The sequence below is a fragment of the Dasypus novemcinctus genome, chromosome 3 (assembly GCF_030445035.2).
Source record: "Dasypus novemcinctus isolate mDasNov1 chromosome 3, mDasNov1.1.hap2, whole genome shotgun sequence".
Lineage (NCBI taxonomy): Eukaryota > Metazoa > Chordata > Mammalia > Cingulata > Dasypodidae > Dasypus > Dasypus novemcinctus.
Window position 1 is genome coordinate 172,748,893 of NC_080675.1, and position 17,970 is coordinate 172,766,862.

Consider the following 17,970-nt stretch of genomic DNA (forward strand, 5'->3'; position numbering starts at 1 on the left):
TAGAGGTGTCCTTGATTGGGCAAGAGGAGACGGGCTCTAGGAGAGCCGTAGCTTTAGCTAGGGGTGCAGGCAGTTTGTCCCGAGTAGGAAAGGCAGGTACACATGCAGGTCCCCCTGCTGCCTTGTGTGGGCACGTCTTAGCTTTCTACTCGACAAAAGCTCCCTGAGAGCAGGGACCCTGTCATATACGCTTCTTTTTTTTTTTTTTTTAAAGATTTATTTATTTTTCTCCCCCTGCTCCATTGTCTGCTCTCTTGTGTCCATTCACCGTGTGTTCTTCTGTGTCCGCTTGCATTCTTGGTGGCACCAGAAATCTATGTCTCTTTTTGCTGTGTCATCTTGCTGCGTCATCTCTCCACATGTGTCGCACCACTCCTGGGCAGGCTGCGCTTTTTTCTCTTGGGGCAGCTCTCCTTACGGGGCACACTCCTTGCACGTGGGGCTCCCCTTCAAGGGGGACACCCCTTCGTGGCACGGCACTCCTTGTGCATGTCAGCACTGCACACGGGCCAGCTCCACACGGGTCAAGGAGGCCTGGGTATTGAACCCTGGACCCTCCCCGTATGGTAGGCGGACGCTCTATCAGTTGAGCCACATCTACTTCCCATCATATACGTCTCCATGACCTCATTGCACTACCTTGGCAGTCAGCAGGTGCTATATGTCTATGTGTCTGTGTACATGTGTGTATATGTACATGTATGTATACATGCATTTATAAGTATATGTGTGTTTTATATATGTATATATTTATTTTTGAGTGCATGTATGTTAGGAGTCTTTTATTTCTAACAAGAAATGAAAATCAGCTGGAGGCAGCTGAAGAAGTGAAGCAGGTTCATTTGTAAGCCTCGAGGGGATTCTGGTGGACTTGACAAGCAGGAGTGCAGCTGGCCTAGGCCAGGCGTGGGGTCAGTGTCTGGGAGGATGTTGGGAGCTTCTCCATCTCCCTTGTCTTGTTCTCTCCCGAAAGTCAACTTCATTTGTCCATCTCACTGCAGACCAGCCTCATCTGCTTCTTCGTCCACGTGCAGGATCTTCAAAGTTCTATTTCCAGACACAATGGTAGACTGTCTCTAGGTCCTTTTTCCCAAATAGTACATCAGGGAATGTGATCGTTTTGGCTGACTGGATGTCCACTACTTGACCAATCAGCTATGACCCTGGAGGCAGGGGCATGGGGCCAAAACGCTGGAATTTTTTTCTCGTGTGTGGGGCTGGAAGCCCCCAGAGGAAGGGGCTGGGCAGAGAGCCCAGTAGGTCTCACCATAGCGAATGGGCGGGGAGGGGGGTGTGGAGAGGTGGATGATGGATGACTGATTGGTGGATGATGGATGGATAGATGATGGATGGAGGGATGGATGGAGGGATGGATGGATAGATGATGGAGGGGTGGATGGATAGATGGATGATGGATGGATAGATGGAGGGATAGATGGATGGATGGATGGAAGTTTTAACTGTGTTATCAAATCATACTAACAGCTTGGGAACCTGGGCTGGAAGGAGGAGGGCTCTTGGGTGTGATGTTGGTGACAGGATATAACTGAAGACAGAGTCGCTCCTAAAAGTGAGGGTGGAGAACGAGCCACCATGGAAAGGCCGCTTCTTACTACCAGCCAGGGTTTTCTGGAAGCTCCTTGCTTCCCCTCCTCCCAGGACGCTAGGAGGTGTTTCCTCCGCGCCTGCCTTCCAGCTGCTGCGGGAAACCGTGTTCAGCCTTGACGCGGCCTGGCTTCCCAAGTGAGCGGAGCCAGACCACAGCCCGGTCAGGTCGCCTAGGGCAGCCAACGTGTCCCGGTCCCTCTTCCCCTGGTTCTGAACTGGCCTTCCTGCAACCCGGTCTCCTGCTTCTTCCTCAGGATACCCGGAGCCAGAGGTGACCTGGTACAAAGATGACACGGAGCTGGACCGCTACTGCGGTTTGCCAAAATACCAGATCAGTCACCAGGGCAACCGCCACACGCTGCAGCTCTACAGGTGAGGCAGAGGGGCTCGCTCCTGGCTTCTCGCCTTCCTGAGGCTCCCGCCCTCAGGGATGGAGTCTGCTGGACGGAGAGGCCCCACGGGCCCGCGGGGTGAAGCGCGGGGTAGGCCGCGCCGGCCCTTGAACGTCCAGGGTCCCCTGAGGCCGGGTGGACTCTTTTCCAACAGCCGGAGAGCTGAGCGCCCCCAGAGGAGGGCCTGACCCTAGAGACCTGTCCCGTGAGGTCAGCTGCCAAAAAAAGCCACCGTGTCATCCGTACTTCCCCAGAGGCCGTGCGGGTCACCTGCTCCTCAAGGGAGCTCTCCCAGGCCCGAGGCTAATCCCTCCTGGGACGGCGTGCCCTTGCCCCCCCCCCCCCCACTGGGCAGGGCTCGCCGTGGGGTGGGGCCGGGGAGCCCAGAGGCTCTGGCTGCGTGGGGTGGGGGAGGCGGGGGGCTCTGGGCTTCCGGGAGGGCAGAGGTGGCACCCGGCGCTCCTGCCCCTAGGTGCCGAGAAGAAGACGCCGCCATCTACCAGGCCTCGGCGCGCAACAGCAAGGGCATCGTGTCCTGCTCGGGGGTCCTGGAGGTGGGCACCATGACCGAGTTCAAGATCCACCAGCGCTGGTTCGCCAAGCTGAAGCGCAAGGCGGCGGCCAAGCTGCGCGAGATCGAGCAGAGCTGGAGGCAGGGCCGCGAGGCGGCGGGCGAGGCCGACACCCTGCGCAAGCTCAGCCCCGACCGCTTCCAGAGGAAGCGGCGCCTGAGCGGGGCCCCGGCGCCCCCGGGCGCCCCCGGGGAGGCGGAGGATGGCAGCGCGGCCACCTGGCCGGAGGGCGAGGCGGAGCCCGCGCGGTGCCCGGGCCTGGGCCTCATGGGCGGGTTCGCTCCCGGCGAGGTGACCACCAACGGGGAGGCCGCCCCCGAGAACGGCGAGGACGGGGAGCACGGCTTGCTGACCTACATCTGCGAGGCCATGGAGCTGGGGCAGGCCGCCCCCAAGAAGGAGCCCGGGGCCAAGAAGAAGAAGAAAGAGGAGGCCCCGCAGCAAGGCCCGCAGAAGCCCGAGCTAGAGCCGGCGGCCCAGCCTGCCGACAAGCCTGACGCGCGCGGGACCCAGGGGCCGGTGGCCGCCGAGCAGGCCCAGGCGCGGCCCAGGGGCCGGGCTGCGCGGGGGCCGGGCTCCTCGGGAACGGATGGCACCAGGAAGCCCGCCGCCTCTGTGGGCACTCCAGACAAGGCCCCAGCCCCTGCCCGTGCTCCGGCCCCTGCCCCAGCCCCAGCCCCGGCCCAGGCCCCTGCCCCAGCCCCAGCCCCTGCCCCGGCCCCTGCCCCGGCCCCTGCCCCAGCTTCTGCTCCTGCCCCAGCCCTGGCCCCTGCCCCGGCCCCAGCTTCTGCCCCTGCCCCAGCCCCGGCCCCTGCCCCGGCCCCTGCCCCAGCTTCTGCCCCTGCCCCGGCCCCTGCCCCAGCTTCTGCCCCTGCCCCAGCCCTGGCCCCTGCCCCGGCCCCAGCTTCTGCCCCTGCCCCAGCCCCAGCCCCGGAGGTGTGTTTCTCCCTGAAGGATTTGTACCTGGAGAACACCCAGGCAGCCAGGCCTCAAGAGGAGGGGTCCCGGACCCCAAGTGGCAGGGCGCCTGGAGAGACGTCCTCGGGGAAGGTACCCAGCAAGGCTGCAGGCGAGAGGGAGCCTGCTGCCCCCAGCCAGCCCGGGACTTCCCTGGCCCCCCAGCCGACGCGGCCTCTCAACAGGAAGAGATTTGCCCCTCCGAAGCCCAAAGGGGAGCCCACCACCGCCAGCGAGCCCGAGTCTTCCACGAGCCAAGCTCCAGAACCCGGGACCCCGGACTTAGGGAAGGGCCCCGCTCAGGCCTCTGCCCTGGGGCCGACACCCCCCGCCCGGCGGAGACACGGCTTCCGGGACAGCCCCCCGCCGGGGCGAGCAGGCCACGGGACGCCCGGAGAGGTAAGCGAGGGTGACGGGTGCCCGGGGGCCGCTCTGGGAAGCTGACCTCATGGAAACTCTTGCTGCAACGGCTCGGCAGCCTGTGAGCAGTGGGCTATTTATAGGAGGGCGAGGGGAGGGGCTGGAGGGCCGGCCAGGGGCCGGGGACCACGGGCAGGGCCCTGGGCCAGCCCAGAGGTGCCAGGCACGGGGCAGCACAGCCCGACTCGGAGCCCCGGGTCTGAGAGCGCGGGAGCTACAGCCCAAGGGGACCGTGCTCCAGAGGGGTGGAGGGAAGAGAGGGCTGTGGGAAGAGTTCTCTGGGGGCTGTCCTGTGGGGCAGGAGTGTTGGGGGGTACACAGCACCTCTCAACCTGGTGCTCCTCAGCAGGTTTTTAAAATCTCCCCGCTGCCCAGGGGAGTCTCATTTAATCTGGGTTTGTTGAAGACGGTGAGGTCAGGTGTCACTGCATTCAAATCTGACTCTGATCTTTGGGCAAGTCGTAACGTGGAAACAATACCAGTGAGAATCGGGGTGCTGAGAACGAGGCCTGGCTCCAGTTAAGAACCCCCGGATGGTAGCAGGAAAAGATCTTACCCTGGTGGGGGAGAGAGGGGAGGGGTTTTCTTTGGATGGACAGTGTTATGTGAGGACACAGGGGTCTTTACATAGAAAGAGGCAGGCAGTGACAACCGCCGGGGGTTTGGTGGGGGCGGTAGGGCAGGAAGGAGCGAGATCAAAAGGATGGACGGGGGAGCCAGCTTGTCCCGTGTGGCCAGCGGTTCCCGGCAGGGGCAGGGGAGGGCAGTGTTTTATGCAAGAAGACGGTGCTTATTCTGAGGGGCACAAGGAAAAAAGCTCTGCGCTGTCTATGGGAGGCTCAAGTTCAGCTGTTTGCTAAATCTGGCGACCTGAGCATCTCGAGCCTGTGTCTTGGGGTGGACGGCAGGGCTCGTGGGTCCTTGGAGTGGGGGCTTCGTGGGGGAGCAGGAGGACAGGGGAAACAGCCGTGCTTCATACGGGTGGGGGCTGAGAGACGGTTTCTTGAAACAGGGAAGGGAAACACATCCGGGGGACAAGCTGCTGCAGCAGAGGGCAAAGGACGTTTCGTGGAGTGGAGGGAGGGGGCACTTCTCCCGTGGAGAGGACTTTCACGCGGGGGGGGGGGGGGGGCGCGGGCAACCGGTTTCAAGGGTGACCAGAGGAAATGGTTTCATTTCAGGGGGTGCCGAGATTAACCACTGGGGACAGTAGTTCAGGGGGCTCTGGAGGGGGGCCAAATGCCAGGACCCCAAAGCAGGCTCTCGAGATCCCGTCCTGGGCCCTGGACCCTCGGGCTTGGTCTCAGGCGTTCCCGCCGGCTGGCACGGTGAGCCGCCCACGACCCAGGAAGGCCCGTCAGCCCGCAGGCTGGACAGCAGGGCCGCGCTGCGGGGATGGCCCTCGTGGGCCCCAGGGAGCTCATCTGGGAAGTGACCAGGCTGGCGGCCAAGTCTGCACAAATCTGGCTTCTCCGCCTCCAGGGTGGGGAACACCACAGCAGGGCGCTGCGTCCTCCTGCCAGCGCCAGAGGAGGAAGCGCCAGGCCCCCTCGTCCCTGCCTTTCCAAGGGACAGGAGAGGTTGTCTGGGGTGGCGCTGCTGTTCCTGCAAAATGGTCGCGTATGTTTAACTTAGAAGACCCCTGTGACACACAGCGTACGCATGAAAAATGCATGAAAAATATCTAGGTGTATTTTGCAGATGCTGCTGTTTTTTGGTGGCTGAATTGGAATACTTTTTTCATATTCTCATCCTACCAAATCTTAAAAAAGAAATATGAAATTTATTTTTCTATTTATAAAATTAGTGCATGGGGGAGTGGATGTGGCTCAAGCAGTTGAGCGCCCGCCTCCCACATGGGAGGTCCTGGGTTTGATCCCTGGTGCCTCCTGAAAAAACAAAAACAAGCAATAAGCAAAACAAATGAAAAAACCAACTCAAGAGAGCTGATGCGGCTCAGTGATTGAGTGCCAACTTCCCATGTACAAGGTCCCCGGTTCAATCCCTGGTACCTGGTCCCTCAAAAAGAACAGAAAAGGGAAAAAAAAAAGTAGTGCATGGTCTTAGTAGAAAATATGGGCAGAACACCTAAAAATTCAAAGAAGAAAGTAAAAATTCGCCTCTAACTTTACCATTTGGAGATAACCATCGTTTCAGAGATGATGGGATGTCTTGGTGTGTCTTTTTAATGTGTATTTTTAGTTTTTTAAAAAATTTTAATTTGTGCTCCTACTCTGATTCAGTTTTATGTCCTGCTTTCATTACTTTTTATTTCATCCGCAGACTTTCATGGTTTCTAAAAATTCTTTGGATAGCTTCATTTTTATTAGTTGGGTCACAGTATTAATATTTTAACCATTTCTTCCATAGCATTTATACTTTCCTTTCCCATCCTAAGATTAAGTATTAATCTGTTTTTTTCTCACTTTCGTTGTTTGAATTAATCTGGAATTTGGGTATATAGTATAGCATCAGTCTCTAGTTTGATTTTTATTAATAAATAGATAATTTCCCCATTATTATTTGTAGAATATCCAACTCTTACCTATTAGTTTGTGATTCTTTATATATTAATTTTTTATATGTGGCAGAGCCTATTTTAATTCTTACAAATATTTCTATTAAATCTGTTAATCTGTTTGTTGATCTCATATCAGGATGATCTTGTTTTAATTATTGTAGCTTTAATATCTGGCAGGACAAGTTATTCTCACATACTTCTTCGAAAGTTTTTCTTTTCTATTCTTTCTTGTTTATTCTTCCAGGAAAACTTTAGAATCATTGTTTGAAATTCTTCAAACTCCCAGATACCATTTTAAAAAAAAACTTTACATCTTTATATTTGTTTTGTTAAAACCACATTTTAAAAAAAGTGATGAATTAATTTTGACTAGGTAATAAAGCCTATTAAGTCTTCTCATGGAAAACTAAAGTCATATTTGCTATGCAAAAGGTTTTGTATAAAACTTTCTGATATATATTTATAAATAGCTATATTAAGGTATAATTTCTATGCCATAAAACTCCCATTTTAAGTGTCAGTTCAATGTACACAGTTCAGAATTGTGCAGCCATCACCACAATCCAGGTTTAGAGGATTTGCAGCACACCAAAAAGATTCTTCATGCCTTTTTGCAGTCAATTTCCATTCTTATCCTGACCCTGGCAACCACTAATCTATCTCTATACCATGGGTATTTTGATTGGGGATGCATTAAGCATGAGAATTAATTTGGAAAGATCAATAGCTTACCATATTTAGTCTTCTCGTCTGGGTATTTATTTGCATTATTCAAATCTTCCTTATTCCGTTTTCACTTCTGTTGTTTTCTTCATGTGGGCCCAGCATGTCTCTTGTTAGGATTAGGTACTTTATTTTTTATTCTTAAAATATTTTTAAAGATTTGTTTTTATTTATTTCTCTCCCCTTCCCCCCCCCCCCCAATTGTCTGCTCTCTGTGTCTATTCACTATGTGTTCTTCTGGGTCCACTTGCACCCTCGGCGGCACCAGGAAACTGCATTTCTTTTTCATTGTGTCATCTTGCTGCGTCAGCTCTCCGTGTGTACAATGCCACTCCTGGGGGGGGGCTGCACTTTTTTTTGGCGTAGTGTGGCTCTCCTTGCAGGGCACACTCCTTGTGTGTGGGGCACTGCAGCGGGGGCGCCCCTGCGTGGCACAGCACTCCTTGCACACGGCAGCACTGCGCATGGGTCGGCTCACCACGCGGGTCAGGAGGCCCTGGGGATCGAACCCTGAACCCTCCCATATGGTAGGTGGATGCTCTACCAGTTGAGCCACGTCCGCTTCCCAGGCTTAGGTACTTTAAGGGGCTATACTTCTGGGGCACCAGTGCTTTCCTACTCTGTCTCAGTTTCTTTTCCTGGGAATCATGGGTATCTCTAACAGCTCTGGAGTTAGGTTTCCATCTTGGGTATGGATGAGGAGCAAATACTATTAATAGAATTAAGGTTCCTTGCTAAGAATGTCCGGAGATCCTCCAGTACAGCCACGTGTTCAGAAAACTCTTTTCCTGGGCAGAAGCAGTCATCAAGCACACTTGATGAGTGGGAAGTGACTTTCTCTGCCTCAAGGGCTGCTCTTTAGTGCCCTAACAGATCTTCTCTGAAACCTCCCCCAGATGAGAGAGCCCTGAAATCTCTGGAGCTGAGGAACAAGAGTGTGGGGACATGGTGGAATGTCCCATCTGCCCGGATCCTCAGAAGGGACAATGAAAGTTTGGAAGAGCTCTGCTGAATGCCTTGGTGCTCAGGCGTCTCTTCTTGAGAAACCCTTCTCACATTAAGGCCCCAAGTCGTCGTTTTTCAGGAAATAGATAAATATAAATATTTGCTAAGAGTCCATTGAGGATAGTGGATTTGGCCCTACAGAAGTGAATTCGGCCCAACAGATAGGGCGTCCGCCTACCACATGGGAGGTCCAATGTTCAAACCCAGGGCCTCCTGACCTGTGTGATGAGCTGGCCCATGCGCAGTGCTGATACGCGCAAGGAGTGCTGTGCCACGCAGGGGTGTCCCCCGTGTAGGGGAGCCCCACGTGCAAGGAGTGCGCCTCATAAGGAGAGCTGCCCTGTGTGAAAAAAGTGCAGCCTGCCCAGGAATGGTGCTGCACACATGGAGAGCTGATGCAGCAAGATGATGCTACAAAAAGAGACACAGATTCCCAGTGCTGCTGACAAGAATACAGGCGGACACAGAAGAACATGCAAGGAATGGACACAGAGCAGACAACTGGGGGAAGGAGGGGAGAGAAATAAATAAAAAATAAATCTTAAAAAAAAAAAGTCCATTGAGGGGAGAGGGCTTGAGGAGAGTTAGGAACTTGCTTGAGGAGCTATCTAGTGAACTGAGGGGAGGGGACTAGTCTCACACTGTACAATAAATGCAAGGATGGCAGTGGTGAATGTAACTGCAGTGGGCAGAGAAGGGAGAGTGGTATGGTCTGGAGTCACCAGGGAGGCTCTGAAAAGAGGTCAGGCTGATGGGCAACGTGTATATGAGTTATTACTGGAAATGCCATATTAGACAAACTTGAGGTTTAATTTAAAAAATATGTAAACAAATTTGCTCAAAATATTCCCAGATAGATAGAAATTAGATAGGTGAAAGAGGGGAAGGAAGACGTTCTAGGCAGAATGAATAGGATGAAGCAAAGGCAAGGTGGTGGAACAGATAGGGAATGTAAAACTCCCTATCCTAATTTTAATGCCTAAATGCATGGAAAGCTTCTCAACACTTCTCTTCTGTGTCTTCTGTGTTCTGCCTTGGTTTGTTTAGCATTAACTATAGCATTACCCAGGACTGAGGGTGAGACAGAAAGGGGAGAGAGCTAGCATGTGTTGAATGTCAACTTCTAGTAGTTGTGGGTTAGATTATTTAGACCAACTTTCCTACTGGGGACATCTAGAAAAATGGGGCAAAGTGTTTCCTTGAAGATATTGGAGAGCTAATGAAGTAGAGAATTATCCGACCTAAATCTGAGAAGAAATGGAAATCCAGAGTGGTGAGCCCAGCACTGGGGTGTTTGCCACTCTAGAAGAGAAGAATGAGAGACTGAGCAGTATTTTACAAAGTCTCACAGGATAGGAAGACCAAAATTGGAGTCCATCATCTCAAGAGTGGAAGCCCTGGTAAATCTTCTGTGCTTTGGATTAGGACCCTGACGATTTACAGTAGGAGTAAGGAGAACCAGAAGGAAACTAACCCTCATAGGGATTGAGACTTATCTCTGAGTCATCTGGGTGACTAAGAAATGTCTCATATCTTAATCCCTGAAATTGCATAAGGTAATTTCAATATCTGGCAGAAGCAAACAAAAATCATATCTGGAATATGATATCATCCTTTTAAGCATCAAATTATTTTTAAAAACAGTTTTTCAAGTATAATATTTGGCACCTAAGTGAAGATAAGCAATCACACAAAAGGAATAAAACATTAACAAGAACCAGCAAAAAACCCCCAAAACAGAAAAAAAAAAAAAAAAAACCAGCAAAAAGAGAAGATAATAAAATTAGACAAGTGGATTCATAATTTTGGAATTATCAGACGTGAACTGTAAAATAAAACTAGACTTCTTATAGTCCAGAAGATAAAAAGACAAGATTGAGAATTCGAATGGAGAACTAGAAACAATGAAAAGTGTCAAAGACTTAAAAAAAGAACCAAACAGAATTCCAGAACTGAAAAGTACAATAACTAATATTAAATTAGTCATTGTGGTTATGGCAGTTCCAGTTCTGGGTAAGATGGAGTAAGCACTCTCCACTCTGCAACTCCCATAGAATGGCTAGAAATCCAAGTGAAATGCATGGAACAGCTCTTTTGAGAATTTTGAAAAGTAAATAGTAGTAGGTAGGTTGAAGAAGACTGAAATTCAGAATACCATGGATCGCAATGAATCTACCTTTTTTTTTCTCCCGACATCCTCCCAGCCTACTCTTAAAGCAAGCTAAAACCCAAGAGTAAGCATCAAAGTGGACAGAGAGTTCCAGGACAGCCCTCTCGATCAGGCTTGAGGAATGGGAAAGGGGTGGCAGCAGAGGCCACAGATGCCTAAATCTCTGGGGAAGGGGAATCTTCTCTGATCAGGGGAGTTGTGGTCCCAAGAAGGTGGGGAAAACATCCATTGATTCCCTCCCTCCCCGCCCCCCCCCCATCTCTTCCGGGCCTCTCCCTTGACTCAGAATGCAGGCTGTTGTAAAATATGTGACAGAGTGAGGCAAATAAAGCCCAGCCAATCTGGATGGAGGACTGAAAAGGGGACCCCTAGAGAACCACAAAGTACCAGGGAAATTGTATATATAGAGAGAAGCTTGGAATAGTAATCTTTTAAGCTGTTTATGAACTCCTGGGCTCATTCCCAAGCTGTGCATTCATGGCTCTGATCCTGAATAGTCTACCAAAAACTTTGAGAATGGAATTAAGAGACCATTTTCCAGGTTCCATACTGGCCAGGCAGTGACACATACACAAGACAAATATGAATAGCACTACAGAGTCTTTGAAAATGGAACTGACATTGTGACCACAATGTCTGAATGGTGCTTGCAGCCTGAACAAAACCAGGTAGATGGTCTGCTAAAGCAAAAATGGAAAAATCTGGAAAATTCAACTTATGTGGGAAAAGACAATCCACAGGTGTCAATGCCAAGATGGAATAGATGTTGAAATTATCTCACTTTAAATCAGCTACTATAAAAATGCAACATGTAAGGGTGAACATTCTGAAAGTTTCAGCAAAGAAACAGAAGATATAAAGAAAACTAAATTAAAATTTTAGAACTGAAAATTATAATAACAAATAAAAAAACCTCACTGGGTGAGCTCAATAGGAGATTGGAGATTACAGGTAAAAGTCAGTAAGCTTGAAGATAGATCAATAGAAGTTATCCAATTGAACAAAAGAGAGAAAAAATATTGGAAAAAGAAATGAACGGAGCCTCAGGGACCTGTGGTACAATACCCAAAAGACTAACATTTGTGTCATTGAAGATCCAAAAGGAGAGGAGGAAGAGTATGTTGCTGAAAAATATTTAAAACAATAATGGCTGAATACTTCCCAAATTTGTTAGAAGACAGAAACCTACAGATTCAAGAGGCTCAGCAAACCCCAAACAGGATAAACCCAAAGAAGACAAGAAATATCATAAACAGCTGAAATTAAAGTCAAAGAAAAAATCTTGAAAGTAGCCAGAGGAAAATGATGCATTACATAGAGGAGGAAATTATTTGAATGACGTAGATTTCTCATCAGAAACAATAGATGCCAAAAGGAACTGGAACAATACTATTTTAATGCTGAAAGAAAAGAACTTTCAACCTATAAGTCTATATTCAGAGTAAATTTCATAAAACAGCAGGGTTGACAGTATAGTGTTGTTGGGCAGAGGGACCCAAGAGATGAATCTGGTGGTCACTGTAGCACACGGGAGTGTGCCCAGCACATTAGTGGCAGCACACTCATTGCTGGCAGTCCATGGCACACATGCCCATCAGTACTCATGAGCAACCCATTTGCACACATTGCTGAGCTGCTGGATCCTGCACAACCAGAAGAAAATTTACCCAAGACGCAAGATATGGACATTTACCATTTTCTGTAAGAGTTCTCCTTGAGGCAGCATTTGGAGTGGTGATGAGTTTTTGGTGAAGAAAAATGACATTGAGAATATCCTAAATTGTAATGTCATGCAGCATAAGAACATAGAAGTACCACTTAAGCCTGCCTGTGTCATCCTGCAGGACTTTATAGATATGCCAGATGTGGTTTATTTGCTGCATGTGTGTGATGTTGTGAAAAAGTTAGGAGGAGATCCAGAGAAAATAAATTCTGTCTTGCTGATCTTGTGTTAATAATCGATCATTCCATCCAGGTTAATTTTAACAGAAGGGCAGTCAAGACCTGGAATTTGAAAAGAAATAGATACTGGTTTGATTTTTAAAGTGGGGTTCCCAGGCTTTAAGCAACATGTGGATCATTCCCCCTGGCTCAGGAGTCCTACACCAGGAGAATTTGGAGTACTTGGAAAAAGTGGTATTTGATCAGAATGTATATTATTACCTAGACAGCCTTGTGGGCTCAGATTTGCACACCACCATGATTGATAGATCGGGCGTTTTTGGTTGGGGTGTGGGTGGTATCGAAGCAGAAGCCATCATGCTGGATCAGCCAGTCAGCATGGTGATTGGCTACAGGCTGATGGGAAACCCTCACCCTCTGACATCGTGCTCACCATCACCGAGCACCTCCTCCAGGTTGGTTCAGCAGGCAAGTTTGTCAAAGTCTTTGGGCCAGGGGTAGCCCAGATGTCCATTGGTGAAAAAGCTATGATTGTCAACATGTGGCCAGAATATGCTGCCTTTTTCCCAGTTGATGAAATTAGTATCAAGTACCTGTTGCAGATAGGTCATGATGGAAAAAAAAGTTAAGCATATTAAAAAGTATCTTCAGGCTGTAGGAATGTTTCAAGATTTCAGTGACTCCCCTCAAGAACCAAACTTCACCTAGGTTGTGGAAGTAGATTTGAAAACAGTAATACCTTGCTGTGGACCCAAAAGACCTCAGGACAAAGTTTGCCGTGTCTGACATGAAAAAGGTCTTTGAGAGCTGCCTTGAAGTGAAGCAAGGGTTTAAAGGATTCCATCAACATGACCATAAGATACTGATCTCTAATAATAGTGAATTTACCTTTGCTCATGGTTCTGTGGTAATTGCTGCCATTACCAGCTGCACTAACAGCAGTAATGCCTCTGTGATGTTAGGAGCAGGATTGTTAGCAAAGAAAGCTGTGGCTGCTGGCCTGAACGTGAAGGCTTACATTAAACGAGCCTGCCTCCCGGAAGGTGGTGTGGTCACCTACTATCTATGAGAAAGTGGAGTCATGCCTTGTCTGTCTCAACTTGGGTTTGATGGGGGCTATGGCTGCATGACCTGCACTGGCAGCAGTGGGCCTTTACCAGACCCCAGGGTGGAAGCCATGACATAGGGAGACCTTGTAACCATTGGGGTACTATCTGGGAACAGGAATTGTGATTGGCTGAGTCCATCCCAACACCTGGGCCAACTCTTTAGCCTCTCTTCCCTTAGTTATAGAGTAGGCAATTGCTGGGCCCATAAGAATTGACTTTGAGAAGGAGCCATTGGGGATAAATGCAAAAGGAAAACAGGTATTTCTGAAAGACATCTGGCCAACTAGAGATGAGATCCAGGTGGTGGAGCACCAGTATGTCACTCCTGGGCTGTTTAAGGACGCCTATCAGGAAATAGAGACGGAAAATGGAAGCTGGAATGTCTTAACAGCCCCATCAGATAAGCCATATTACTGGAATCCCAAATCTGTGTACATTAAATCACCACCATTCTTTGAAAATGGGACTTTGGCTCTTCATCCCCCTAAATCAATAGCGGATGCCTATGTGCTCTTAAATTTGGGAGATTCGGTAACAAGTGACCATATCTCTTCAGTTAGAAATAATGCAAGGAACATCCCTGCTGCTCGCTACTTAACTGAAAAAGACCTGACTCCACGAGATTTCAACTACAGTTCCCACGGAGGCAATGACGCCATCATGGCACAGGGGACATTTGCCAACATTCACTTATTCAACCTACTTTTTTTTTTTTTAAGATTTATTTTTTATTTATTTTTCTCCCCTTCCCCACCCCAGTTGTCTACTCTCTGTGTCCATTTGCTGTGTGTTCTTCTGTGTCCACTTGTATTCTTGTCAGCGGCACCCGGAATCTGTGTTTCTTTTTGTTGGGTCATCTTGCTGTGTCAGCTCTCTGTATGTGCATGGTGCCGTCCCCGGGCAGGCTGCACTTTTTACGTGCAGGATGGCTGTCCTTACAGGGCACGCTCCTTGCACGTGGGTCTCCCCTACGCGGGGGGACACCCCTGCATGGTCCGGCACTCCTTGTGCAACATCAGCACTGTGCATGGACCAGCTCCACATGGGTCAAGGAAGCCCTGGATTTGGACCTTGGACCTCCCATGTGGTAGGTGGACACCCTATTCATTGGGCCAAATCCGCTTCCTTCAATGGACTCTTAGCAAATATTTGCTGTCACCACCCGAGTTAATTTTAGAACATTTTCATTTCTCCAAAAGGAAAAGGCCATACCCCTTTATACCTCCTATTGTTATCCCTTGGTATTGAAAAAATATCTTCTTGCCACCAATGAGCTCATCTTTAAATTTACTAGTCACAGGATGTTGATTTTCACTCTTGGACTATTAGTGTTCAGTGGAACACAAACAAGTCTTCTTGGAGGGTATCTTCTCCCCTTTTTAATGCACTCCCTGCTATTCTCTGCCCAAGGGACCCTTTCCACGGGGGGTCACTTTCCCTTGCATATTACACCAGTGTTAACTGGCATGAGAACTTGCTGCAGTGGACACAGAAGGTGAAGGACACCTTGAGTCGTCATAGTGATTGTGATTTGCCATCCTTCCCCCTTCTGCTTCCAAAGAATGATCTGAACACCTCATGGACAGGCCTAAAGTTGAAATTATTAGAGATGAACATAAAAAGACATCTAAAGTTTTCTTTTCCTACCTTCCAGAAATTTTCACCAGATAATTTTACATTTGTCAAGAGGAGACCTTTGTTTGGAGATGGTTTGGGAAGGACACATAGAACATTTCTAATTTGAGTAAGAGTAAATCTGTTTTCAAGGAAAAAAAAAAAAGAGATGAATCTGAAGAGAGACTTAAGACCCTTCCAGAAAGCGGGGTCTTATTATTTATCACTCTAGGATTTATTTACTTATTTATTTTAGTGTTTGATAGAATTTTTTTGTAGAATATGCAAAACATGCGCGTGGTGTAAAAGTAAAAAAGTTCTAAAGATATACTAGAAAATTCTCTCCCCTCTCTGAGAAACCCCACTACTAAGTTTCTCTTCCTGAAGGCAATCGCCATTAACGGTCTCTTGGGCATCCTTCCAGAACTATTTTCTTTACATTTTAAAATATGTGTGTGTGTGGGGTGTGTGTGTGTGTGTGTGTGTTTCCACACAAAGGTTGCATATTATGCTTTTTTTTCAAAGATTTATTTTTATTTATTTCTCTCCCCTCCTGCCCATTGTCTGCTCTGTGTCCGTTCGCTGTGTGTTCTTCTGCATCCACTTGCATTCTTGTCAGCAGCACCGAGAATCTGTGTTTCTTTTTGTTACGTCATCTTGCTGCGTCAGCTCTCTGTGTGTGCGGTGCCACTCCTGGGCAGGCTGCACTTTTTTCATGTGGGGTGGCTCTCCTTGAGAGTGTGGCTACCCTACATGGGGGACACCCCTGCGTGGCATGGCATGCCTTGCACGCATCAGCACTGCGTGTGGGCCAGCTCACCACAGGGGTCAGGAGACCCTGGGCACCGAACCCTGGACCTCCTATATGGTAGATGGATGCTCTATCAGTTGAGCCACATCCATTTCCCGAGTGTCTGTTTATATACCCCACCAAGTGGGCAGGGACTTAACCTGAGTTATACCCTACTGATGTGGTCAAATAAAAAAACCTAATCTTAACATAATTTAATCAAAGCCATCTCAGCTGAATCTAATACCATCAAAGGGTATCACACGCAGAGGAACAGACTGGTTTACAAATATAAATCTCTCTTTTTGGCTGTCATAAATAATCTCAGATTACCACATCTTCTTTTTTCCATTTTTCTTTATCTCTTTCCTGAGTTCACTGTCACATTTTCTCCCTCGCTTGCCCTCCCCCCATGCCATATTTTCTGCTTTGTCGTCTTCCTTCATAAAGGTGGTTACTTCATTGAGCTTTAAAAATTCTTGGTGAAATAGTTGGTCAGAATTTTACCTGTCCCATTGCACCATTTCTGGTAAAACGTCTTTGGGAAGTTTTACTTCTCTTTCCTCCCTTTTCTCTTATAATATCATTTAATGGGTACTCTGCCAACTCTGTTTTTATTACTTAGGTGGGACTAGTTGGATTTTCTTAGTTTAGCAATTTTCAGGCGCTTTCTTTAGGGAACACCCTTTTGCTGGTGTTTTCTGGCCACTGGACTGTTGCTCTCCTGCACGGGCCAGCACTCCTGTGCAGGCCAGCACTCCACTTGGGCCAGCTTTCTGCTCTGGCCAGCTCGCTGTGCAGGCCAGCTTGCCTTCACCAGGAGGTCCCTGGAGTCGAACCCTGGACCTCCCATATGGTAGACGGGCACCGAATTGCTTGAGCCACATCCGCTTCCCAGGTTCACTCTTTACACCCTTTCCCTCCTCCTCCCACCAGCCTTTCTTGCTCCTCACCCTCCCGGCATCTGCATCTGTCTGCTTTTGACAGTTCTTATCCTTTTTTTTTTTGAGGCTGTGTATTGTATCTGTTTCCAGTTTCACTAACAATGGAGTTTTTTTTCCCTTATCTACTTTATTGGTTTTTATTATATTTGGGAGGAAAAGAGGGAAATTGATGTCTTATACTACCATGTTTAGAGAAAAACTCCTTTCTTTGTATTTAAACGGGTGGCCCTGTAGTAGTACAACAAAGAACATAGGGTTTGGAGCCTTGGCTCTTCCCGAAACCCTGCCGCGTCCTCACTGCCCGTCTTCACTGCTGGGGCTGCCGCAGGGTGGGCGGCCGGGATCCACTGAAATGGATTGTCTCTCCGTTCTGAACCCGACGTGACGGCGTCAGTGGGACCCCGTCCCCTCTGAACCTGTAGGGCAGAGGTCTTCCTGGCCTCTTCCGGCTTCTGGGGTTTGCCAGCAATCTTGACGTTCCTTGACTAGTAGGTGTTGCTTGCCTTCTAACATTTGCCACCTGCTGCGTTCAGTAGCCTTCTCCCTGCTACCGTCCGCCTCCGTGTCCACATTCCCTCTTCGGGTGAGGACACCAGTCATGGTGGGCGAGGGCCCACCCTGGCCCTGCTTGGCCGCGTTTTAACTAATCACGCCTTCAAAGGCCCTGTGTTCCGTCAAGGTGACGCTCATGGGATTAGGGGTTTGTACTTGAACATATTTCTTCATATAATAAGGGGCCTAGCTCAGTGCTTTGCAATTGGTAGGTGTTCAAAAAGGGCAAATATAATAGTGTGTCATTGATTCCTTGGCATAGGTGCCATTCATAATTACCTTTACTCTCAGTTTGGGTGGCATCATGTTATCTCCACTCGCTCAGTGTTAACAGTGGGTGCTGTCATTTGAGATGACTGTCAGGGGACCCTTCTGTCCTCTCCCACTGCACCCCCATTTCTATCCAGGGCAACGTGTGGCATAGGAGAGGCACAGGTAGACTGCCGCGCAACCCCTGGGGAGAGGACACTCTCTTCCAAACGGCAGGGGTAACGGTTGGGTAGCATGTGAGCAGTCTTTCCAGAAAGGCAGGGCTTCTTCAGGGAGAGGCAGAAAGGGCCAGATATTCCCTGGTCCAGATTCTGGGGTCAGGTTCTGGGGTGGCTGGGCACGAGCTTTGGGACTTTGCCACACATCCTTCACCTCCCACCCAGAGGCAGGATTCCCAACGGGCAGTGCCGGGCGAGGTCAG

The 17,970-nt window shown here is 49.2% G+C and overlaps 1 protein-coding gene and 1 pseudogene across 1 annotated transcript in view; both read left to right on the forward strand.

Moving 5' to 3' along the window:
* Positions 1 to 17,970, forward strand: part of ALPK3 (alpha kinase 3) — a 59,835-nt gene that overhangs the window by 25,607 nt on the left and 16,258 nt on the right. The window contains exons 7-8 of the mRNA XM_058290583.2: positions 1,863 to 1,980; positions 2,473 to 3,928. Of these exons, the coding sequence (XP_058146566.1) occupies positions 1,863 to 1,980; positions 2,473 to 3,928 (1,574 nt within the window). The remainder of the gene's footprint in view (positions 1 to 1,862; positions 1,981 to 2,472; positions 3,929 to 17,970) is intronic.
* On the forward strand, positions 9,371 to 16,767 carry LOC139438241 (cytoplasmic aconitate hydratase pseudogene; annotated as a pseudogene).